Source organism: Gorilla gorilla, chromosome 5, assembly GCF_029281585.2.
Source record: "Gorilla gorilla gorilla isolate KB3781 chromosome 5, NHGRI_mGorGor1-v2.1_pri, whole genome shotgun sequence".
NCBI lineage: Eukaryota > Metazoa > Chordata > Mammalia > Primates > Hominidae > Gorilla > Gorilla gorilla.
In genome coordinates this window covers 125,935,209-125,962,916 of record NC_073229.2, presented here as the reverse complement: position 1 = coordinate 125,962,916, position 27,708 = coordinate 125,935,209, and the positions used below count along the sequence as shown (strand labels likewise).

The following is a 27,708-nucleotide window of genomic DNA, read 5'->3' as shown; positions in this document are numbered from 1 at the left end:
TCTGCTGCATTATCTGCTGCCGTTAAAGTAAAGGCAGCTTGTTTAAAGCATGATTCACTGCTCTGTGAAGTGTGTTCAGTGAAGTGTAACATTAAAGAACAAAACGATGCACTGAACTTCTCCAGTCAGTGTGGGAGCTTAATTTTCCATTCAAGCTTTCATTCACCTAGATAAACCACATTTGATGATACCTTGATAGCTGGCTAGAAACTCATTAATGGCATACATCTTTTACTGTAATGGATCTATTTCAACCTCTCATAAAGATAACATGCCATATTATACAGACAAAGCTAAAAGTGCAAAATCTAGGGATCCAAGATAAATTAATAGGTAAAGGTAGGCTTAAGGGAAGCATTGACTAGTATTTTGCACTACCCCTGGTAGGATAAAACCATGCCCAGAATTATCTTTGGAGATTTAAAAACACATCTTTGCACCTTTTAAAGTGCTCCCAAGAAAGGAGAAGACAGTAAAATCTCATCTGAATAACACATTCCAATACTTTCTTCTGTGCTCCATTTAATATGAATTTTAATTTAACTAATACCTTCTGATAGATTAGGTCATATACTCACAGTGTTTAGACATTTTGTATTCACTGAACACAGACTATGAGATAATACAGATAAGCCTCCAGAAGAAACATGTAAGCACAGGATGTCACAAAATGCATTCATTAGATGGTTTATTGACACTTATACCATTGCACTATCATATAACAACGATCAGCAGCAAGGAAGAGCAGAGGCAAAAGAAGATGTGAAATCAGTTCTTTTTCCTCACTGTCTCATACCTAGGAGTAATCAATAACAAAATTTGTCTTCCATACTCTCCTAGACAAGTATCCAACTTATTTTTCTCAAAGAAAAGGAAAACTATCAAATTATCTTTAAAATAAGTCTTTGTATATAAATTAAGTCTTTTTAAAATGACATTGCTTTAGCAGGTATTATTTACTCTGTTCTAACTAAATATGCTAACAAAGGTCCCATCAGCATAATCTCTTTGCCATATTTCCTCATATGGAGTTAATTTTCCTCTCACCATTAAATTCTGTATATTCCTGATGTTGGTGTTAGGAAGGAAAAAGTCAAGTAATTCAGTATTCTTTCCAAACTTAACCACCTACTGGCCAATTACATCTCTTTACATTAGACTATGCTTATGACAATGTCCTAAAGATGGAGCCTAATTCTATTTCAGAGTCAATAATGAAAGGCTTCAGGAGCCAAGCAGGTCGTATCAATGTGAAACATGATAATGTACAGGGCCGTAGTAAGAATTTCTATGCAAGCATGTGCAATTTTTAAATCTCACAAAATGTCAAGGCACAGTAGAAAGGAGGGGTCACAATCCCAATCCTGCTTTTCCAACAGCTGTGTGCCTTGGGGCTGCATGTTCCCAGAGCAGGTGCTTTAGTTGAGTTTCCAGTAAGGCACCACCAGGGCTAGTAGATGGCCTGCTGGGGACCTGGGTAGGGAAGGATGGAGGGGTGTTAAAACTAGAATGCCTGTTGACCTGCTTAAACTATTTAATTTTTAAAAAATTAATTAATTTATTTATCTATTTTTGAGATGGAGTCTTGCTCTGTCACCAGGCTGAAGTGCAGTGGTGCAATCTCTGCTCACTGCAACCTCTGCCTCCCGGGTTCAAGCAATTCTCCTGCCTCAGCCTCCCTAGTAGCTGGGACTACAGGCACCCGCCACCATGCTGGGCTAATTTTTGTATTTTTAGTATTTTGTATTTGTATTTTTAGTTTCACCATGTTGGCCAGTTTGGTCTCGATCTCTTGACCTCATGGTCCGCCTGCCTTGGCCTCCCAAAGTGCTGGGATTACAGGCGTGAGCCACTGTGCCCAGCCAAAGTGTTTCAAATTTAAAATCATTTGCAAATACTATTGGCTAAACAAGACACATCTGCAGATAGTATTTTGCAGTGAATGACTGTCATTTTTCTATATCTGGTCCATAATTAATACCTATCATGCATTTGTTCCCTTAGATTTTACCTTTTTTTTAAATATAAATTGGCAAAATAGCTAGGATTTTCAGATGTGTAATTCTACCAGTGAAACCACTGACAAACATCATTTGTTCACTGTCGTCTATCTAATAAAACCTTAGAAAGTTTTCAACTTTCTAACCAAGTAACTAATACAAAGAATTTCCCATTTCACATAATGCCACCCTCCATTATTACTTTTATAAAAATAATTTAGCTAAATGTTCACTCAACTTATCATCTGAAAATGCTTCTCTAGTTTCATTATTGGTTAGTTGCTTTTCTAGTTTTTTTGGAGTTCTGACACAGATGAATATTACATGAATCTACAATTTCCTATATTCACAAGTATTAGTTATCCTCTTTTGTAAATCTCAGCTTTCTTAGTGTAATATTATGAAATTTCAGAAATATCAGTGGCTTTAATATTTTAAGTCAAATAAAATTTTAGATATTCCTAGATTGTCAACTATATGATTCAAAACTTTCTTCCATTGAGGAAATTGTCACCAGAGGTTTTGTTTTGTTTTAATGGCAAAAACCATGGACAAAGTGATGGCAATCTATTTTTGTCTATTTGGGAACCACTATTTTGTCATATGACTTGATCAAGCCTTTGAAATACTTTTTTTTTTTTTTTAGCTCTGAAATGCAATTAAGATGCTTAAGCACTGTTGACCTTACAGAATTGTTTTATATATGGTGACTCTACATCCTGGTTTGCCCAGGTACTGTCTTCATTAATAATACCCTCTTGTACAAATAAAAAATATCATGATTTGCATAATAAATTATAGGGCCATTCTAATTATAAGGATTCAATTAGATACAAGAAATATGAAAGTGCTTCAAAAGTCATAAGGAGCTATAGAGAATTATGATTTTATTCATTTTTATTTTATCTTATGTTCTGATTGGCTCTTTAATTTCTTCTTGTGGTCAGAAAAAGAATGCATATTAATTGTCATGAGATTATAAAATATATATAAGATATAAGAAGAAGATCAATTTAAACTTTGAACCTATGAATACACCCAGAGTCAATCATAGTTAATATTGTGGTCCTCTTTTTTCCTGTCATTTATCTTTTTACACACATTCCTTGCACAGTTTCCATCATAGCCTTGTAGTTAATGGCCCAGCTTTTATGGACAGTGTATTTGACTGCCAGGATCCTGTGTCCACCACTTAACATCAGGTGACTTGGGTACATTATTTCCTTGTGTCACAATTCTCTCATCTGTAAATGGGAAATAATAGTATCTACTTCATAAACTATAGTGAAGATTAAATGAAAAAGTATTCAACATAGTGTGAATTAAATGAAAAAGTTCATAAACTATAGTGAAGATTAAATGAAAAAGTATTCAACATAGTGTGATTAAATGAAAAAGTATTCAACATAGTGTGTTTATAAGTATGCTATAATTATGACTATTACTAATTATATTCTGTTTATACACTATTGTGAGCATTTTCTCCTAGCACCAAAGATAATCAAATCCATAATTATAACGACTACACAAAATGATCATATGAACATATCGTGATTCAACTATCATTGTTACAAGGCCTTAGTAAACACATTTATTTATAAATATTTGTTCACACATTTTATTATTTTAAAAACAGATTTCTAGAATTAGAATGACTGAGCACAAATAGTCTGAGTTGTTAAGATTGTTACTATATGTTGCCAAATACCTTTCCAAAATAATTTCTCTACTTGTTATCTTTCCCTTTACAGTTCATGGTAGTTTCCATAAGACAACTGTATAACAATTTAGCTTTTATTTTTAATAGTTTGAATAACATCAGATTATATTATAGAGGTTTATAATTGTCAAGTCTTTTAACTGTAGATGGTGTTTTTATTGATAAAAATAACTGTTTTTATTTCAATTACTTTGTTTTACGTAAACTCCCAATATATATTATTAATCACACTTACTTTACCTCCATTATTTGTTTCTTTGCATTTGCTGATAAATCATTATATATATTTTCACTTTCAACATATTTCTCATTTTGTTGGATTTTTTTATAATTAGTGCCTTAGTAGATTTTTTCAATGTCCTAACTTTTTCTCTTACTGAATCTTATCTTTATTTAGCCTTGCTCCTTTCACATTGTTTGGTGTTTATTATTTACTTTCTACTCCTGGAAATTTTCCTATGGTAATTGGGAGATAAAATACATTTAAGCCTACTAATGTGTATTATCAGCTTCTGTTTGAAATATTACTATCATGCTGAAAAACGAATATTCAGTCATAAAAATTGAAATATCTACTCTACGAAAATTATCTATGCTTTGTCCCATTCTGCTGCCACACATACTGATTCACAGTTTTAGTTCACATTTTTTTTTTTTTTTTTGAGATGGAGCTTGCTTTGTCCTTCAAGCTGGAGTGCAGTGGCACAATGTCGGCTCACTGCAAGCTCTACTTCCTGGGTTCAAGCAATTCTCCCCACCTCAGCCTCCCAAGTAGCTGGGATTACAGGCACCCACTACCATGCCCAGCTAATTTTTGTATTTTTAGAAAAGATGGGTTTCACCATATTGGCCAGGCTGGTCTTGAACTCCTGACCTCAGGTGATCTGCCTGCCTCGGCCTCCCAAAGTGGTGAGATTACAAGCGTGAGCCACCGTGCCCAGCCGGTTTTAGTTAATTTAATTTGGGGTTGTAAACACTGCCTCTCTTTATTTTGCTTTGTGTATTATGAATTATTTTGCTACAAGGAAAAGGTTGTAATTTTGATATAATTTGAAAAGTCATTATTCAAAACTATCTTTTTTTGTGCTTAACTGAATTTGATGTTTACTAGGATATCTAGCCACAGTTTCTTCTTTGTTGAGTATCTGCTTTTCACTTATCATTGTTCTTACACAAGATAATTTATTATAAAAGATAACTATGTGACATATTTTTATGGTTGCAGACTTAAAGGTATTTTTGCTGCCTTCTTATATAAAGAAAACTTAGCTAAATGAAGACCTATTGTATCAGAGCCGTCTTCCTTCAGAGCTAAGTTTTATTTATTTTTCTCTAGTATTAATGTTGCTCAAAAAGACTGAGAGCTACCTCATATGTATTTTGCTACTGGTGAATATTTTTTCTTGAAAGTCTTTAGTATTATCATTTGGAAATATTAAATCTCAACAAGTACATATATGTGTGTGTATATGTGTGTGTGTGTGTATATGTGGATGTTTACATATGTCTATGTAGCTGTATGCATGTATCTCTATATATAGTACATTTATGTATATGCATACATAGCATTTATGTATATGTTATATACGGATGTGTATATCATGTATATATGAACTGTTTGCAAAATATGTTACCTAAAGACTGAGTAGAAAGAGAGAAATAATGGTTCTTTTCTTAAATTGTCAGAAATATAATGCATTTCTCCATTTTCTGAACATAGACTTTGTTGCATCTTGTAGTTCTCAATTATTTGTGTCCTCATGTCTTCTATAGAAGGTGTACTCTTTCCCTTTTCACTACCTTATGCATGTATCTTAATTACTGTTTCAAAATATAGGTAAAACAATTCCTCCTCTGTGCAGTAATGGATGATCGTTTATTACGCTTCCATACACAGCAATTTAGGTATGCTTTTACTTACTACAATAAGTATCATATTATATTTTAATTGTTTACTTATCTCTGTCTAGTAAAAACTAAATTCCCTACGGATGGAGACTTTGGCATACTCATCTTTTTACCCCAAGGCCTTTGAATATAGGACATCCTACGGGCTTTATATGTGAGATATCTGAATATACTGGTTATATAAATATAACCAATAAACGTTTTATTTATTGAACATAATATTTATTGAACAGAAATAAATGTTTTATTTTCCTTATCTCAGAAATGCCACTTATGTATTGCTTTGAATCCAAATTATATTTCATTTTTATTGATCCTGCCATGTTAGACTCTAAGTGCCTTCACAAAACGAAACATTTCATCAATCTTTAAATTATATAATAAATATCCAATGAATATTTATTGAATAAATAAATAGAGTAAGTGAGTGAATTACTCCATGATAAAAACTTTCAGACTTTTTTGGTTGACTTTCCAATATCATTCATTCATTTGGCAAATGTTGAACATACATATGTGTCTATTCTTTTATAATTACATATTTTGTTTTCCATATATTATCTTGTTTTTTGTGTTATTCTTAATGTTTTGTTTAAGATCTATCTCAATATCATATTTAATGTTTGAAATATTATGCCACATACCTTTACTATGAATTTCCATTTTTTCATAATTATATTTTATAAGTATTTTAAATAAATATTTTACACTATAGGTTTTGTTTTTCAGGAATGTGTAAATTATTCATATAATTTTGTTTTATACGTATATTTTCTCTTTGGTTTCTGTGCATTTTTCTTCTAGGTAGAAAAAACAGTTTTCACAATAATTTTTAAATTATTTATCTTATTAATTAGTTGCTCCTTTATTGTTTATTTGTTTATTTTTGGTGACACTTTTCTCAGTACAAATTTTGTTTTGTAACTCATATTACTACTTTAAATCCAAAAAATGTTTCTATTTCCTCTATTGGGCTACGTAATTGTTAACCTCTGAAAGTAGCATCTTTTCTTCTAAAGATGCATGTTAGCTCTGTTTTATGTATGCCGAATCAATGTCACAAGTTTCTTATTTTCTATGAAATTTATGGAAATAATTTGCTTGATATGTATACAAGAAGCTTTTTCAAGTAGGAACAAAATAAACATTCCCAGTTAGTTTTAAAAATATTAGTTCCAAATAAAGTTAAATTTATTTTAAATTAAGAAATAATTTAAATTCTCCACTAAAAAATACCTGATACAAATCTATCAAAATTCTCTTTATACTTTCTTACTGGCATTGACTCACAAAATATTCACTGGATGTTGGTAGATGGAAAAAGAAGCAATATAGTTTTCCATTAGACAACAATGTAAAAAAGAAAAAGAGTTATTTGATTGTACATTGTTTTGACTTAATGTCAGGAGAATGTGTCAGCCTTGAATAAAGAATATAAGCCATAGTTTTCCACAGAGATCCTGTGTGATGATAATGAGAAACCACACTGTACATGGGTTTCCAACAGTCTTAGCACAATGCAGACTCTCCATCTTAGAATATGTTTGCTAAAAGAAATTTCTTTCCAGTAATGAGTTGCCCCCAACCATATGACCTACAAAGTATAGTTTTCCTTGAAGTATATTGACTACTTCCCTTAGAAAAAAAATGGCACCCCGATAGTACTGTTTGAGGGAATTGAGAAATAGAAAGGATAAGGAAGAGATTTATATTAAATGCTGATTTACGTATGAAAGATATTTCCTGCAATTGACTGAATATACACTAGTGGACTGTTTATTTCTCTATTAACTCATATACCTATTATTTCTGAAAACCCGGGCTTCTCAAGCCAATACAATGCATGAATATTGGGTACAGAAATTTTTTTCAACAGAGTAGTTTTCTCACTATTAGTGGGAAATTAGAGACTTTTGTTTTCCTTACTTCACTCCTTCAAATGATGAATAGTTAAATGAAAAGTAGAGATAGTTAGTTGCATTACCGTCTAATAACCCTTGACACCGAAGTTTAATAACTGTTTACTTCCATTGAACTAAGTGTTGAAAAGAGAGCACTTAAGCATTGACACCTGAGCTCTAGAAAACAAAAAAGAAATATTTTACAGCAAAGCCTATGTGCTTCCTGCTAGCTAGAATTTGAGTCCAGAGCAATTGTCTGGAAATTGGCTGACCTTCAGATATAAGTTAATTGGCCTATAAGGATAGGGCAAAGAACACTTTCGTAATCAGTGTCCTGAAACTCTCAACTAGTGTGCATAGGATCTCGGATTTTACCATTTGAGAACTGTAGTGCTAATATGAGTACAATAAATCAGTAAGTATATAATCATCTCATGGAAAGGAATTAATAATCTAACTAAACATTAATTAGAGATTAATACTCGTCTCTATACTGGTGGATGCAAGCAGTAAATATTTAAAAAGCATAAGTGTTAAAAGTTAAAATGAAGCTTCACATGAAAGTGAAATATGACAAATTTAAACCTTTTAGAAGTGTGTAAATGTGCAATATATTGCTTTATATTATTTATAAATACTATTTATAAGACATTTACAAATTATTTTTATATTTATATTATTAACTATAGAAATTGACAAACATATATTTCATAAAATGTCTTTCTGTATTTTTTTTAAAGATTTTCCCAAAGGATACACAAACTAAATCTGATTTTATTACAAACCTATGCTGGGGCAAACACATTGTGATTATTTTTTATAGTCCCAAATGCTTCAAGGTCCCTCAGCACTATTTCTGTCCAAAGAAATTTATCAGTTTTATCCTTTCTATTTTTCAAAGTTAATATAATATTAATACATAAAGCCAATTTTAGTAATGGTTTATTAGAGCCTATCTGCTGAGGAGATAGGGAATTCTTTTCTCCAATGTCTATTTTCATTTAAATATCACACAGGAGAATATCAACAAAATAATCAGATTGGCAAAATTTGATGCTAGAAAAAGGATAAGAGAAGTACACAAGAATAATTTTAATTTACACCTGTACTTAGAAACAAATATTCTGTAGTACAATAAAAATTATTTTGAATAACCAAGAAAGTGTAACAGTAAAAGACTGACTTTTTTCTCTTGGAAAACACATGAAGTACTTTGTGGTCACATAGGAGAGTTTAAAAGAAAATTCAATCATGAGTTAAGATTCAGGGATTTTATTATTGCATTACGGTTTCCTATAGGAAATTCTTTTCTAAATTTAAGTGGTTGTTTTCCCAAAAATGGCTTCTAGGTAGCTCATGTTGCAATGAAGTTGCACTATTTTATATAATGTCATCAACTCAGTCTAAACCCATTTTGTGTGGAACTCTTCCAACTCTTTTTGCTGTAAATGACATCCTTTTGAAGTTATAGTCTAAGATCTTCCTGAATATTTCTGTAACATCTTATGCCGTCAGTTCTGTGTTTTCTTCCCTCTGAAGCTGGTCTTTCCTAAGCACATAGCTAAGTTTCAGGTGATGGAACAATAAGGATAAACCATTTCCAACAGTAAGTTACATCCTGGTTACATATTCTAAACAACAAAAACAAAACAAACGAAAAAAACAATTTTATTGTAGGTGATGATGTTTTTATATTTCCTCACAAGTAAATTTTTCCTGATTCTTTTTATTTTTGCTATTCTTCTCCCTCCAAATTACTTCAGTAATTCCACTCACAGACTGAATACACAAATATTCAATGACCAAACCATGTGTGATGACAAAAGTATGACCCAGAAGCTCTGGAGTGAGCACCTCAGGAAGCCAAACACAATCTCAGCAGGCAATCTACCCAAAACAATCAGGATTCATCCTATTACTTCCAGTTTCCCAATTTTTTGCCACCCTCGAAATCAGAACCAGCTAGAGAAAGTCAAATGTGCCCCCCCAAACCCATTATCTAGGTGCCTTGCTTTGTTAGACCGACTCCAGTTTCCTCATGCCAGCAATCTCCAACCACAGCACACCTGAGGTCTTCATTTCTTTCCACTATGAAACTTTTCCACTCCCCTGCTTGCCTTTGAATCCCTGTTTAATGCAAGTGATGATGGCTGTCTCCCTTCCTGTAGTAAGTGCTGAATAGTAACTTCCACTTGTTCTCATTTGGGTGAGCTTTGTTTATTTCCATACTATAACTTATAAGGACAAAAAAGGAACATTTATAAATAGAATGTTGAGTTTTACTGTTTAATTTAATACTGGAAGGTCAGAGAGTTTTTAATTGTGCCATGAATGGGGCCAGATTTACCACTGAAGCAATGTGGATCCTTACAATTTCAGACTTCAGGGTGACCTTCTGAAATCTAAAATCCTTTACCCACTTGAAACATTGACCCATGACCCCAACCCACTGATCCCTTGACTATTGTCTTTCCCTGTCCTCCTGTTGGAGGTATAGAGCAAAGCTAAGAAAAGCAACAAACTGTGCTACAGGAAAATAACTCTGCATCAGACACTTGAGTAAGCATTCTGTGTGAAGTATCTCATAATTTCCATAAAGATTCTTTATTCATTCAACAGTCAACAAATATTTCTTGAGTACATACTTCGTCCTCAAGACAAAGGTTACTTTGCAAAGCCTTAATATATAATAGTGGAAAAGGGAGCATATATTTTCCATCTAGTAGGTCTTGCACTCTGGCTAGGGAGATAGCCCTTTTATAAAGTTCACATGAATAAATAATTGTGTACTTTGATAGAATCAGAAATTAAAAAGGGCAGAGCATTATGAGAAATTTAAACTTGATTAGAGACTTAGAGGAGGCCTATCTAAGGAAGTAATATTTAAGATGATACTACCAGGATGAGTAAGAGTTCCCCAGGCAAAGGAACTGGGAATGGATATTCCTGGCTGGGAAAACTGTTTCTATTACTCTATGCCAAAGTGATAAGAAAATTTTGTTTTCTTAAGGAAATGAGAAAAAAAAAAACCCTCTGTAGGTAGGGCAGAGGAAAATATCTGAGAACATGATGAGAGGTCACTGGTGCTTTGGATTTTATTCAAAACACAATGAGAATCTATGAAAGCATTTAAACAGAGGGATGACAGGGGTCAATTTCCTTTTAAAAATATCTGCCTGGCTGCTGTGGTTTAGGGAATGGATTATAACAGAATTGAAGAGAGAGGCTTGTGGGAATTCCAATGTAGTTGTACAGTTGAAAGGTACTATGGTTATGATTCAGCAATGGATGTGGTGAGAGATGAATGGATTCTAAACATATTTTGAAAGTAGAATACACTACATGATCCTTGAACTGACCAGAAGAATTCAAGCTTGGAAAATCACTTATTCTGTTTTCCTTTTCCTGTTCCTGAGTGCTCAATACCAGCCTCTCATAAGCAAAAGTATTGCCTGAACTAGGCAAAGTCTGTAATAGTACCTACTGTCTTTCCCCCTTCTTGCCCTCCCCTCCTCCATTGAAGGCACTGCCATGGTCCCAGAGAGCTTGTTTGGACGGAAGTGGCTGGCTGTGTATACAGTATCAGTGATCTTTTTGGGACCACAGTGAATTGGGCTGGGTTCCAATTAAGGCTTCTGTTATAATAGAGTAGAAAGAATTCATTTGATCTATGGACACCATCTAAGTAGAAAGGATGCCCATCTCCACTCCAGGCTCAGACACTTGAGCATGGCCCCATTCATCAGAAGCATACTCGTTTCTTCCTGGTTTATCTGCTCCACAGTTGTAAACAACAGAAGCATGGACTTCCTTCCTGTTAACTATTTTCATCCTGAAGTTCATGTTTCCGAACATTATGTAAAATCTATCATGTCAGTGACATAAAAACAAAATAACCTTCTTTTCAGCACTTCTTACTGCCCAGTCTTATAATTTTATAAGTCTAATGAGTCTATTTATTATTGGCAGGTTTCCTCTATTAGATTATAACCTTCATGAGGGCATAAAACAGACATTCCTTCCATATTTGTTAGAAGATTAACCTACTAAATGAAGTGTGCTGGTCTAAGATGACCAAGACAGAATGAGAATGAAGAAAAGGCAATGGGCATGAGAAAAGGGATAAAGCTAGCACTTTACATGTTTTCCTTCTTTATTTTTGTCTCTCAGTCATGATAGAACATAACTGTTAAATTTTAACGATTAAAATTTCTAGCCTCAATTTATTCCAAGATGGTATTTCCGGGTTCTTTTAGAGGCCATAGTATTCTTACTTCAGACTGTCCAAGAGGGCAGCCCTTTGCCCTGCACTTTTTTTTTTTTTTAAGGTGATGAATTTGGCACAGAGAAGTTCGGTGGCAGGATGAAGTTCACATGCTTAGTTTTGATAGAATTGGAACTGAAATTCAAGCCTCTTGGATCACCATCTATTGGCCCTTCTAAACTGTGAATTCCATCAAGGTAGGGATGCTGTCTTTTCCATCTATGGGTTGGTAACTATACTTTCCAGGCGGAAAAAAAGTCAAGTCAATAACACTCAGTCATCATGAGGCAGATAACTGCTGTTGCCTCATGATTCAGTGTAAGACCCTGTGTTTGAGAGAGATTAATAAATTTGTCCATAGAAAGTAAAGGGCAGAGTGAGAATTTGAGCCAAAATATCTCTGAATCTAGACCTTGAGCTCTTAACTATTCTACTAAATTTAAAATGAGGACCTTTTGCTACTTAGCAGCACTTTGTTCCTTCTAAGTCAAAATCAAGTCTGTCAAAATGGAATTTTCAATTTTTCTTAAGAACTGACTAAACTTTACCTCTGTCCTTTAGCTGATGAGTTCATGTACAAATTTTCAAGGATATTGAAAACACGTGATGTGAACTTTTTCTCCCTTTCTCTTTAACTTACCTCCACCCATCCTCAGTACCTTATCTGTCTTTTTAGGGGAAGGTTTATGCCAGTTTATTTCTACTAGTAATTCCCCTACTTGTTAATTCATTTTCCAATATTTGAGTTATGCTTTTATCCCTGGTATCCCCCCTTTTCCTACCTGGCTCCTCCATTTCTCCTTAAAAACATAGTCCAAATGCTTTGCTAGTCTTTGAACTAACAACATTGCTGATGGTTCAGTTAATGCCTTCTGTCACAAACTGTTTACTCATCTCCACTTCCTATTAGAATGGTTTTAAATTCATGGCCTCATACTAAAATTATTTTAAACTATATTATCTTCCCACGTAACCCATAGCCTTCAGGGCTATTCTTTCTTTAAACTCACATTGTGTTCTAATACCCTGCAAATATCTTGGACATGGTATGTATGTTATGACTAAAATCTAGCATTTTAGCTTTATCTCCCACTTACACTATGTGTATGTGTATGTGTGTAATGATAAAATCAAACACTATGTTTGTGTTTCCCCATACTTCTACTTCCTTCTAAAATGACTGATTTTCTAACAATCAATAATTCAACATATTCAAAGGCTAATTCTAAGTACTCAATTGACTATGACTCTTGATTAATTATATCTTTTACCAGAAATTATATTTTTATTGGTCTTTTGAAAGCTTGAAACATACAGCTTTTGATTGTATTTATTTACAAATATGTATTATCTTATCATTGTACATGAAAAGCCCCTTGAGGATAAGGACTGAACATAATTAATTCAGCAAAATGAATTTTCAGATTTTAGAAAAGAATACAAAATATTTATGAAATTTCAGAGCAACCTGAACAACTCACACTGGTTTACCTTGCTTATCAGTGTGATAGATAATCATATGTACTTGATAACCATTATATTCAGGCGTATCTGTAAGCCACAATGGAGCACAGAGAAAATTTTGTAATGTTTTATTTATTTTGAATTCAAGACAGGAATGGATCTATGGTAATATGAAGAGCACTGCCATTTTATGCAGATGTATTGAAATGTCAGCAATGGTCCAAGTTCCTCCTAGTGATTTGGATATTTCATAAATAAATAAATAAAGTAATAACATCTCCAGTAAACAGTAAGATAAACTCCTTACGAGCTTACTGAATTCTACCATTATCAACTCCAGTCTTGGACACAGACTAATTTTCTCATCTGGAGAGTGAGATAGTTAGGAAGGGACTGTCTCATGAATATTTGGGTTCCAGTTTATTATAAAATATTCCTGACTTTGCATGGTCTTCACAAAGTGTACAGTTTGAAATCCTCAGTGGCAGGAGGTAACAGCTCTATCAGTTTGAGTCATCAGTTGGTCATAATGTATTTAAAACTGTCTTGGGGACACTATCAAAAATGCAATTTTACTCTGTCCTGGATGGTTTGAATCAGCATTCAAATATGCTGTTATCTTCCAGACTACGAAAGCCCTTCGTAGGTCTCAGCTTTCCTCTTCAGTTTCTGTCTAGAAATAAAGCTGCATGTTTCCTTGCTAGGTGAAATATAAGATAGCTTACTGTCTTCAAAGCAATATTATCTCAGTCACATATAATTTTTCTCAAGTTCTTAATTTAATAAGATCTAATAAGATTTAATAATATCTAAATAACATATAAAAAGATTTAATATCTCTTGTCAATTATCAATGAATCTATCAGAAAAATATCTAAATACATACATTATGTATTTAAGAAAACTCACACTAAAATATTCATTAAGTATGCACATACCCACATTCTTTGGGTGCTTTACCACAATCCCTAGCAATAAAATCAAGTAAGATAGATCCAGTGTGGTGTGTTACATTTATGTATATACCCTAGTTACTGTGCATACATGAATTCAAATATTTCACTTAAATATGACTCAAAAAATAGAAACATACTTTTATATTTAATTTCTTAATGGCCTGCTCCAAGTTGGAAAGTCTATGCAACCATAAGTGATTATAAGCTGCATGTATAAAGACCCATATTAAACCAAATATTTTCTAATTGCTATATTAAACCTTAAGACTAATTATATGCACTTCAAAGATTATATGCATCAGAAAAATCTCAAGTTAGAAAATAAAATATAAAATTGTCTTAAGATACCCTTTATCCTTGAATCCTAATTGTCAATTATTATATTCAATATAATGAATTAAATATTTATCTTTAGAGTTACTCAATAAAGTTAAATGTCAATGAAATGTGACTACAACAGAGAATATTTGTCTTCTTTGAGATATGTTTCATTTAGTAATTAAAGCAAATAAGCTGACTGAAATACCTTTTCTAGACCTTCTTCCTTCAGACTGATCACATCCAAATCAAAATCTGTTCTCAAGCCATTTGTTTTGTTGAAAGTTATTCTGCCTGTGAGGCCTTCCCAATGTGCCTATGGGAATAGAAAAACATTGATGATAAATAAGTGAAGAAAGATGGAATAAACATTTTTTCACAAAAGTAGGAAACTTATATTCATTACTTTTCAGTTTACATTGCTAGAGATTTTTAAAATATTTTAATTTTCTTCTGAAATTTGAAAAATGTTTTTCTACATAAATTATCCTAGTTTCAGCAGAAAATTTATTATAAATTTTTCATTTTATACAATGCATTTTCCAGTTACAATTTTCTGTCTAGGAGAGATTGTATTATTATGTTTTAAGTAGTGTACCTCTTTAACTAAAGTGAGAAGAATTTAGTTTTTATGGTGTATGAGATATTAAATATCTCACTGGCAAATACAGTTAGAACTACTGTTATAAAATCCCACTACTAAATTCATAATAACATGAAAAGGAACTTATTACAATAAGAGAAACTGAATCCAGGAAAAGCTATGTTATACTAACTCAATTATATACATTCCCCCTAGAATAATTAACTTACTCCTTTACTTTCCCCTAAGTAAGGGCAAGGGAAATGTATTATAATTACTTCATATCAAGATATACTTCATGGAGAAGGAGATGGGAATATAATAATCTAGCTGTATAATATGTTCAACCCTAAAAGGTGAGTAAATATCTGGACTTTTTTAATGTAAAAATTTTCCCATTCTGTTGGTTATAGAACCACAATTAGATGTTTTCCATTGTTTGTCATTTGGAAATAGCTTAGGAAAAAGTAGTTAAATACAGAAATTTTCAATTATAAAATGTATACTCACAACTAAAATGTTTAAAATAATATAACCAAGACCCAAAAGAAGTAAATATCAGTAGATTAAGGGAAATATTTCAATAAGGATTTGAAATTAATATTACTAAATTTCTTAGGCTCCATATGATATTTGGATACTTATGTGCAAGATTCTTAGTTTTCAGCTAATAAATTACAAATGAAATAGAAAAATTTTAATACATATTCATAAACATATTGCAACATGTCTTCGCTAAAGTTAAACATGTGTTCACTGGTTTGGAACAAGGAAGAAAAAAATATTTTTAGCCTAATGTCTTCCAAAGAAAAAATTTCAAGTGACTAACCAAAATGGACAATAGTATAAAAGTAAACAAAAAGATCAAGAAGTACAAGAATAGAAGTGTAAAACAGTAGAACAAATCTGGGGTAGAGAGAGCATAAAGAAATGTATACCAGGTGAAATTGCACAAGTAATTTTATCACAAATTCAATTCTGAACTTCCTAGCAACCAAAACAAAGAAGAAAATATGATAAAAACACAATATACACGGTCTATAATTTAAGACATACCAGCTGCTCAGGAGAAAGAGCTTTTCCTGGCACTGAGACCTGAGAGAAATTTCTCCTGTTGGTCCTCATAAGGGGGACACTGTGTGATTTAGTGGACAAGATTCTCAATTACACCCTACAATAAATACAATGGGGAATGTCATACAACTGCTTCTTTTAGGGCTGCTTGACACATGTCATTGTTTCAATAATCTAGTGCTGAGTTCAGAAAAATCAATTCTTCATCTCGCCAGACCTGTGGACTGTGTCTACAGCTCACTAAGGCTCAGTTTTAAACCAGAAGTAAATGTTAGAATATGGGGCAACTAATAAACTGCATATTCTTCGAAACTATTAATTCATCTACCTGAGAGTTTGATAAGAATTAGACAAAGAAAATTCATGGATATTCAGAGATACTTCATTATGATCCTATTTGCACTTTTATTTTCATGATGAATAATTTATTACAAGATGAACTGATGATTTTAAGCCATTAATAAAAAATTTCATATGGTAATAATACCTGTGATATTTCATTGCAAAGATTAAGGCACAGTTAAACTTTCATCTATGAAAAGTATTCTAAGTTAACAAAGGACTTTCTTTTATGACAGGAAAAATATATACGTATACGTATTTGTATATATATGCATGTATATATGTATGTATGTATGATCTTCAAAAACTTTTATTTTTCTCACTATGAATATTCTTGATCTATAACAGACATAGAAATGATATATGGTCACAAGAATGGTTGCATTATATAATATGGAGTAAATTTTGCACTTTGATTAATCCATATATTCTATTTTTGTTAACTGTTAATATAATTTAAATAACTAGACATATTTAGGAACAATTAATCTGAATAACTATACTTGAAGCCTCACAAATTAGGTATAATTTTACTGTAGTGCAAATGACATTTATGTTAAAAATGCATTTTATATTTTGTTGCCTAAAACATAAACATTCCTTTATTAATCTATATCTCTACATAAAGGAAAAGTAATAAAGATTCAGAAAAGTAAATGCTAACCCTCATAGATACTTTGATAGATATTTTGTTTCCTCTCACCTTTCATTTGGTATTATTTAGTAAAAATGTTAATTTTGCTTATTTGGAGTAAGAGAGAAAATTTAAATTAAACATAAAGTAAAAGGACACTTGCTAGAAAAACCACAATAATCTCACTTCATTCAGCTTGACAACAAAAGAGACAAGGCAGATGTTCTTCTCCTGACATACCTCTTTAATTAGACTCATAAAGCGGGTCCCGAAGCGCCAGGGTTTATGTCGATTACACTGCAAGGAACTGACTGTCATCTGGGGAAACTGCTGAACGGCCACAGACACCACATGCACAGCATCATACATTAGAGCAGCGTCAGTCTGAAAAGCAAGGGAAAGGGAAATTTATAGTCAATATAACTTGTAGAACTTGTGGTAGATGGTTTGGAAGGAGGGACAGGGAAGAGGTAAGGGAAATATATATCCCATTTTTCTTTGTATAAAGAAGAAAACGTTATCTCTAACATGCTCTCGTTCTCTTAAACAAGACATTATGATCAAATTACTACATCAGCTCCATAAGAAAATTTGACCTACCCTCCTTTTCCTGAAATAACCCAATTACATAAAGTCCTAGTACTGCCGTTGAAGTAGGACATGTATGAAGACAGGCTTTATTTCCTTTTTGTCACTATCTCTGATTCTTACTCTGTCTCACTTATACACACACACACACACACACACACACACACACACAATGAGTACATTGCTAACATTTTTAATGGTCACATAAATTACATATTCTATATAAAAGTAAGTAAACAGTTTCCTTTTATAGGAAGAAACCAAGATTTTAAGGGAGACTTACTTAAAACCTTAAATTCTTTCATTGTTTTAATCTTTTAGCTTTAAAAAGATATAAACCCTGATCTTTTTCTTCAATTTAAATTTTCAAAAGTTTCAATCTCAGAAATGATGGTAGTTTTGAATCTCAATAGCTGTATTACCCGCTTTTGAAGAAACTAAGCTTAATCTCTTGTACGGTTTCCTTTCCCCAAGATTTCCATATGAATAAAAGTTCATTTGGCTTCTCAAGTAAAACGAATATGAATTCTACTGTGTTTGCACCTGCTCAAATGACCAACCACTTTGGAGGTTGATGATAAAAAAATAAAATGTTTATAAGTCATAACAAAACAGAGGCTCGGTGATTTTCAAGTGCTGTGTTAAATGGACCCTCACACTGTGTTTGACAGATCGATGCCAGGCTTACTACCTAGAGAAGACAGCCACACTGACAGTGTTCCTCGTAATGAACTTTGGCCATCTGCTTGGCATGCTTTAGAATAAAAGCATATATTTCCTCTTCTCATTCACACAATTAGTGAGCTGTGAAATGAATAGGAACCCTGTAGATTACAGCATTTGCCACAATACAATACAAAATGAGTATACACAGTAGCTTTCAACCAAATGGATCCTAAGGAGCTATACCACATAAAATGGAAGATGGCTAAAGAGCACAGTGCAATAAGAGAACATAATAATATTATTTTATAGTTCATAAATCTCTTGGGAAAATAACTCAGATTCCAAACCTTCATTTTATAAATTCTACTGACTATTTTCACATACCCTGAAGGATGCATAGTGAAAACTAGTAGTGTTCATTGAGGCATACATCCCGAGCCTGAGGATTTGACTGATATTTGTCTCTGACCCGAGTTAATATTCAGAGGACATATTACATACATTACACAGGTAGTCACAAAAATCATCACCAGAATTGGGAAGATACATTTTGAGTGTTTTAAAATATATCACTGTCAATAGAAAGGGTAATTTTGCAGCACAAAACATAAGAGAGCCTTAAAAATATTTATGTTTATTTTAACCCAGTAATTCCTCTTTCTGGAATTAGCATTAAGAAAATCAGAGATAAGAACGAAGGCTACATATCCATTGTTTTGTTTTTAGAAAAAAAAAAAAAAAAGAGTGGAAATCTACTGAATGACCAAAATAGGGAAATTTCTAAATAAATTCACGATGTTTTCTTATATAAGCACGAAAAAATCATGTTTTGAAAAATACTCAACTAGATGGAAATTAAATACATCTTAAATGGTGTTATGTTAAATTAGATTTAGATTATACAGAACTGCATTTCCAGCATAAATCATTATATATAAATGTATAAATAAAGGTTTTATATATAACATATATAATGGTTTTATATATAATATATAATAGTTTCATATATTATATATAGTAATATATAATATATATTATAATATATAAAACCATTATTAATATATAACCATTATTTTATATATAATATATATAAACTATTATATATAATACATAAAAATATATATATAATGGTTTATGCTGGAAATACAGCATATATATTTACTTTATAAATATATGTACAGATAATATATATTTATAGAGTAATATGAAGTATTACCTTATAAAGCAATATATATTTATAAATTAAATAGAATATCTAAAATACACACGCATGTATACTTATATATGGGTAATTAATATATTTACTTTATTCTCTGAATAATAGTATAATAAAAAATCTATTGTTAACATTTTATAAATAACAAAACCAAGGTTGGGAAAAGTGAAGAACTAATTGAAATCACACAGCTAACAAGTGGGGAAGCCCACCCTCCCTGTTCAGGAATGCTTTTTAGCCACCACTACATACTATATAAACAACAACAACAATAAAACACAATAAAATAATAATGTTTAACTCGTGAATTAATCATGAGTAAAATTTTTATTTCATATTTTCCACAGTTTTTAAGATTAACATGTAATGTATGAGGAAGATTATAAATACTATAGCAGTTATTGCGAAGATAAAAATGTTGATCTATTTATGGAAAAAATAACTAAAAGAATACAATCTATAATATTTCTAATTCCAAGTTTTCATGAAAATTGCTTTTCATGACTTATTGACATATAGATAATCTAACAGGACATACATAAAAATCCTAGAGTAGTAACCTTATTTAATATGACAATGCTAGAAAATAATTTTGCCTAATTAAAAATCGAAAAATCTTTTCTGGTATATAGTTTCAGTTTCAAGATCAGGGACACAGTCGTTGCTAATAAAACTCTTTGAAATCTGTTATTTTAAATACAATTATAAAAATTAGATAATATTAAACTACAAGATAAACATAGCTGGGCACAGTGGCACACCTCTGTAGCCCAGATACTTGGAAGGGTAAGGTAAGAGGACCACTTGAGCACTGAAGTTTGAGCCCAGTCTGGGCAAAATGGTGAGACTACTGTCTGTAACAATAAAATACAAATCCTTGAGAAAAAGGTACAAGTAATCTAAAAGTCGCTAATCAAACTACTTTTGGATTTCCAAGTTTAAAATACCTTTACTTATAAATCAATAAACAGAACTTCTGAAATACTTTCTATGATATTTTCTCCAGTTTGGGGTATTTTTTTGTTTTAATTTTAGACTAGTTGTTTTGGTGATATTATGTAGATTTTTCTATTTATATTTAATATCTTGTCAGATTAAACTATTGTCTTCTTTATAAAATTGTGTCTATAAATCTTCTTCCTTTGAAAAACCGTGTGAAAATTCTAGTGCTTCAAAAATGTGGTTTCTCTTATTCTCACAAGAATGCTCACAAAAATGTGCCTTCTCTTATTCTCACAAATATGTGAAAATTTGTCTTCTATTAATAATATTAATAGCCAACATTCATTCAATATCTGTGTGTGAGGCACTCTCCTTAAATTAATTCCTTTAATTTCCATAACCATTATTCAGGTGCAATCCCATCAAGTATGTGTCAAACAGGAAACCAAGGCAGACAGCAGTTAAGTAACTCAAAAAACAAACCATAGCATATAGACGTAGAGCTGGATTTAATCCATATAATCTGTCCAAAGTTTATATCCTTTTCTCTGGGTTTCTCACTCAACACTCTACAGTTAATAAACAAAGCAGTGAAGGTGGTTTTGTAGTTACACAATGTAGCAAATGTCAACAAGCACTTGAATGCATAAATCTCTATATAATTTTTTCATAAATACATAATGAAAATGCACTGCAAAATAAGAAAAGGTAGAGATTATAGAAAATTGGTAAATACATATTTGTAAAAAAGAAATACATTGTTATACCTGGGGCATGGAGATCACCCTGTCCTATTCACCACAGCCTATTCCCATGCACCCATCAGGGGACACTAAGGGCAGGCCCACACCCCTGGCACTATCCCCCAAGTACCCAAGCATGCCACCCAGGGACCTGAGAACAGCCCTGCCTTGTTCACCACTGCTGGTGTCCGTGCACTTCTCCTGGGGGCTGGTCCATCCAGCCTGTTGCAGGCACTGCAAATACCAGTATGTGATGCCTGGGAGCCCATGGGTGGTCCCACCATCACTACTGCTATTTCTCATGCCATGCATACTGCTTAGGGGCCCAGGAATTCACCACACACATGCCCACTGCTGCCACTACTGAACCGAAGCAAGCTTCCTGGAGGCCCAACAATTGGCCCACCTGAGCCCACTAACACACGTGCCCTTGTATGCCACAGAGGAGCCTAAAGACAGGCACACTTAGCCCACTGATAACACCACTGGGCCTGAGGACTGAACTACCTGGCACTCCTATACCCAGTAAAATTTCAACACAGTCTCCACTAATAATCACAGTCTAAGAAATGGAAATCACAGACACCACTGATGCTGTAAAAATCATATGAGGACTATGCTACTGCTAACCCTAGAATCAAAGCGAAAGTGCCCCCTCAACCAATACCATAGATAAATCCATAAGAAAAATTTTCCCTTATGAAAATCCATCCAAAAAAATTGAAAAAATCTGGCCAGGTACGTTGGCTCACATCTGTAATCCCAACACTTTGGGAGGCCGAGGTGGGTGGATCACCTGAAGTCAGGAGTTCGAGGCCAGCCTAAACAACATGATGAAACCTGGTCTCTACTAAAAATACAAAAGTTAGTGGGTCATGGTAGCTGTGGGCCTGTAATTCCAGCTATTTGTGAGGCTAAGGCAGGAGAATGGCTTGAACCCAGGAGGCGGAAGTTGCAGTCAGCCAAGATGGCACCACTGCATTCCAGACTGGGTGACAAAGTGAGACTCCGTCTCAAAAAAAAAAAAAAAAATTGAAACAAGCAACTATTATACAAAATGTGTAGATATCAACATAAGGACAAAAAAGGACACAAGAAGTAAAAAATCCAGGAAGTATGACACCTCTAAAGGAGCACAATAATTATCCAGCAAAAGATTCAGTGAAAAATAGATCTATGAAATGCCTGAAAAAAGATTCAAAATAATTATAGCAAAGAAGCTCAATGAGAAACAGAGAAAACAGAAAAACAATACAAAGAAAAAAAAATCAGGATATTGATGACAAGTTCAATAAAGAGACATCATATAAAAGAACCAAAAAATTCTGGAACCACTACAGAAAACCACTAAACCGCAATGATAAACAATAAGAGAGAAAGAAGGGAACAAACGATATACAAAACAATCAAAAACAATTAAAAAATAATATCCTTTAATATAAACACAATAAGGTGTCCATTTGAAAGATATGACTAGCTGAATGGATTTTTTTAAAGGCCCAACTATATACTGCCTACAAGAAATTCATCTTGGGGAGAAGCCAAGATGGCCGAATAGGAACAGCTCCGGTCTACAGCTCCCAGTGTGAGTGACGCAGAAGAGGGGTGATTTCTGCATTTCCATCTGAGGTACTGGGTTCATCTCACTAGGGAGTGCCAGACAGTGGGCGCAGGACAGCGGCTGCAGCGCACCATGCGCGAGCCAAAGCAGGGCAAGGCATTGCCTCACTCGGGAAGTGCAAGGAGTCAGGGAGTTCCCTTTCCTGGTCAAGGAAAGGGGTGACAGACGACACCTGGAAAATCTGGTCACTCCCACCCAAATACTGCGCTTTTCCAAAAGGCTTAGGAAATGGCAAACCAGGAGATTATATCCTGCACCTGGCTCGGAGGGTCCTATGCCCACGGAGTCTCGCTGATTGCTAGCACAGCAGTCTGAGATCAAACTGCAATTGGGCAGGGAGGTTGGGGGAGGGGTGCCCACCATTGCCCAGGCTCACTTAGGTAAACAAAGCAGCCAGGAAGCTCGAACTGGGTGGAGCCCACCACAGCTCAAGGAGGCCTGCCTGCCTCTGTAGGCTCCACCTCTGGAAGCAGGGCACAGACAAACAAAAAGACAGCAGTAACCTCGGCAGACTTAAATGTCCCTGTCTGACAGCTTTGAAGAGAGCAGTGGTTCTCCCAGCACGCAGCTGGAGATCTGAGAACGGACAGACTGCCTCCTCAGCTGGGTCCCTGACCCCTGACCCCCGAGCAGCCTAACTGGGAGGCACCCCCCAGTAGGGGCAGACTGACACCTCACACGGCCAGGTACTCCTCTGAGACAAAACTTCCAGAGGAACAATCAGACAGCAGCATTCGCGGTTCACGAAAATCTGTGGTTCTGCAGACACTGCTGCTGATACCCAGGCAAACAGGGTCTGGAGTGGACTTCTAGCAAACTCCAACAGACCTGCAGCTGGGGGTCCTGTCTGTTAGAAGGAAAACTAACAAACAGAAAGGACCTCCACACCAAAACCCATCTGTACATCACCATCATCAAAGATCAAAAGTAGATAAAACCACAAAGATGGGGAAAAAACAGAGCAGAAAAACAGGAAACTCTAAAAAGCAGAGCGCCTCTCCTCCTCCAAAGGAACGCAGTTCCTCACCAGCAACGGAACAAAGCTGGACGGAGAATGATTTTGACAAGTTGAGAGAAGAAGGCTTCAAATGATCAAACTACTCCGAGCTACAGGAGGAAATTCAAACCAAAGGCAAAGAAGTTGAAAACTTTGTATAAAATTTAGACGAATGTATAACTAGAATAGCCAATACAGAGAAGTGCTTAAAGGAGCTGATGGAGCTGAAAGCCAAGGCTCGAGAACTGCGTGAAGAATGCAGAAGCCTCAGGAGCTGATGCGATCAACTGGAAGAAAGGGTATCAGTGATGGAAGATGAAATGAATGAAATGAAGCGAGAAGGGAAGTTTAGAGAAAAAAGAATAGAAAGAAATGAACAAAGCCTCCAAGAAATATGGGACTATGTGAAAAGACCAAATCTGCATCTGATTGGTGTACCTGAAAGTGATGGGGAGAATGGAACCAAGTTGGAAAACACTCTGCAGGATATTATCCAGGAGAACTTCCCCAATCTAGCAAGGCAGGCCAACATTCAGATTCAGGAAATACAGAGAACGCCACAAAGATACTCCTTGAGAAGAGTAACTCCAAGACACATAATTGTCAGATTCACCAAAGTTGAAATGAAGGAAAAAATGTTAAGGGCAGCCAGAGAGAAAGGTCGGGTTACCCACAAAGGGAAGCCCATCAGACTAACAGTAGATCTCTCGGCAGAAACTCTACAAGCCAGAAGAGAGTGGGGGCCAATATTCAACATTCTTAAAGAAAAGAATTTTCACCCCAGAATTTCATATCCAGCCAAACAAAGCTTCCTAAGTGAAGGAGAAATAAAATCCTTTACAGACAAGCTAATGCTGAGAGATTTTGTCACCACCAGGCCTGCCCTAAAAGAGCTCCTGAAGGAAGCACTAAACAAGGAAAGGAACAACCGGTACCAGCCACCGCAAAAACATCCCAAATTGTAAAGACCATCAATGGTAGGAAGAAACTGCATCAACTAACGAGCAAAATAACCAGCTATCATCATAATGACAGGATCAAATTCACACATAACAATATTAACTTTAAATGTAAATGAGCTAAATGCTCCAATTAAAAGACACAGACTGGCAAATTGGATAAAGAGTCAAGACCCATCAGTGTGCTGTATTCAGGAAACCCATCTCACGTCCAGAGACACATATAGGCTCAAAATAAAAGGATGGAGGAAGATCTACCAAGCCAATGGAAAACAAAAAAGGCAGGGGTTGCAATCCTAGTCTCTGATAAAACAGACTTTAAACCAACAAAGATCAAAAGAGACAAAGAAGGCTATTACATAATGGTAAAGGGACCAATTCAACAAGAAGAGCTAACTGTCCTAAATATATATGCACCCAATACAGGAGCACCCAGATTCATAAAGCAAGTCCTGAGTGACCTACAAAGAGACTTAGACTCCCACACATTAATAATGGGAGACTTTAACACCCCACTGTCAACATTAGACAGATCAACAAGACAGAAAGTCAACAAGGATACCCAGGAATTGAACTCAGCTCTGCACCAAGTGGACCTAATAGACATCCACAGAACTCTCCACCCCAAATCAACAGAATATACATTTTTTTCAGCACCACACCACACCTATTCCAAAATTGACCACATACTTGGAAGTAAAGCTCTCCTCAGCAAATGTAAAAGAACAGAAATTATAACAAACTGTCTCTCAGACCACAGTGCAATCAAACTAGAACTCAGGATTAAGAATCTCACTCAAAACCGCTCAACTACATGGAAACTGAACAACCTACTACTGAATGACTACTGGGTACATAACGAAATGAAGACAGAAATAAAGATCTTCTTTGAAACCAATGAGAAATAAAACACAACATACCAGAATCTCTGGGACACATTCAAAGCAGTGTGTAGAGGGAAATTTATAGCAATAAATGCCCACAAGAGAAAGCAGGAAAGATCCAAAATTGACACCCTAACATCACAATTAAAAGAACTAGAAAAGGGAGAGCAAACACATTCAAAAGCTAGCAGAAGGCAAGAAATAACTAAAATCAGAGCAGAACTGAAGGAAATAGAAACAAAAAAAAAACCCTTCAAAAAATTAATGAATCCAGGAGCTGGTTTTTGGAAAGGATCAACAAAATTGATAAACCGCTAGCAAGACTAATAAAGAAAAAAAGAGACAAGAATCAAATACACGCAATAAAAAATGATAAAGGGGATATCACCACCGATCCCACAGAAATACAAACTACCATCAGAGAATACTACAAACACCTCTATGCAAATAACTAGAAAATCTAGAAGAAATGGATAAATTCCTCGACATATACATCCTCCCAAGACTAAACCAGGAAGAAGTTGAATCTCTGAATAGACCAATAACAGGCTCTGAAATTGTGGCAATAATCAATAGCTTACCAACAAAAAAGAGTCCAGGACCAGATGGATTCACAGCCAAATTCTATCAGAGGTACAAGGAGGAACTGGTACCATTCCTTCTGAAACTATTCCAATCAATAGGAAAAGAGGGAATCCTCCATAACTCATTTTATGAGGCCAGCATCATCCTGATACCAAAGCCAGGCAGAGACACAACAAAAAAAGAGAATTTTAGACCAATATCCCTGATGAACATTGATGCAAAAATCCTCAATAAAATACTGGCAAACCGAATCCAGCAGCACATCAAAAAGCTTATCCACCATGATCAATTGGGCTTCATCCCTGGGATGCAAGGCTGGTTCAATACATGCAAATCAATAAATGTCATCCAGAATATAAACAGAACCAAAGACAAAAACCACATGATTAACTCAATAGATGCAGAAAAGGCCTTTGACAAAATTCAACAACCCTTCATGCTAAAAACTCTCAATAAATTAGGAATTGATGTGACGTATCTCAAAATAATAAGAGCTATCTATGACAAACACACAGCCAATATCATACTGAATGGGCAAAAATTGGAAGCATTCCCTTTGAAAACTGGCACAAGACAGGGATGCCCTCTCTCACCACTCCTATTCAACATAGTGTTGGAAGTTCTGGCCAGGGCAATTAGGCAGGAGAAGGAAATAAAGGGTATTCAATTAGGAAAAGAGGAAGTCAAATTGTCCCTGTTTGCAGACGACATGACTGTATATCTAGAAAACCCCATTGTCTCAGCCCAAAATCTCCTTAAGCTGACAAGCAACTTCAGCAAAGTCTCAGGATACAAAATCAATGTACAAAAATCACAAGCATTCTTATGCACCAATAACAGACAAACAGAGAGCCAAATCGTGAGTGAACTCCCATGCACAATTGCTTCAAAGAGAATAAAATACTTAGGAATCCAACTTACAAGGGACGTGAAGGACCTCTTCAAGGAGAACTACAAACCACTGCTCAATGAAATAAAAGAGGATACAAACAAATGGAAGAACATTTCATGCTCATGGGTAGGAAGAATCAATATCATGAAAATGGCCATACTGCCCAAGGTAATTTATAGATTCAATGCCATCCCCATCAAGCTACCAATGACTTTCTTCACAGAATTGGAAAAAACTACTTTAAAGTTCATATGGAACCAAAAAAGAGTCCGCATCACCAAGTCAATCCTAAGCCAAAAGAACAAAACTGGAGGGATCACACTACCTGACTTCATACTATACTACAAGGCTACAGTAACCAAAACAGCATGGTATTGGTACCAAAACAGAGATATAGACCAATGGAACAGAACAGAGCCCTCAGAAATAACGCCACATATCTACAACTATC

At 34.4% G+C, this 27,708-nt stretch overlaps 1 protein-coding gene across 6 annotated transcripts in view; it reads right to left on the bottom strand.

Annotated features, from left to right (window-relative positions):
* GRIK2 (glutamate ionotropic receptor kainate type subunit 2) overlaps positions 1-27,708 on the bottom strand; it is a 685,903-nt gene that overhangs the window by 257,704 nt on the left and 400,491 nt on the right. For all 6 annotated transcript variants that reach the window (XM_055391438.1, XM_055391439.2, XM_019030081.3 and 3 more), the window contains 2 exons: positions 17,405-17,548; positions 14,740-14,847 (listed from right to left, as the gene is read on the bottom strand). In XM_055391438.1, the coding sequence (XP_055247413.1) occupies positions 14,740-14,847; positions 17,405-17,548 (252 nt within the window). The remainder of the gene's footprint in view (positions 1-14,739; positions 14,848-17,404; positions 17,549-27,708) is intronic.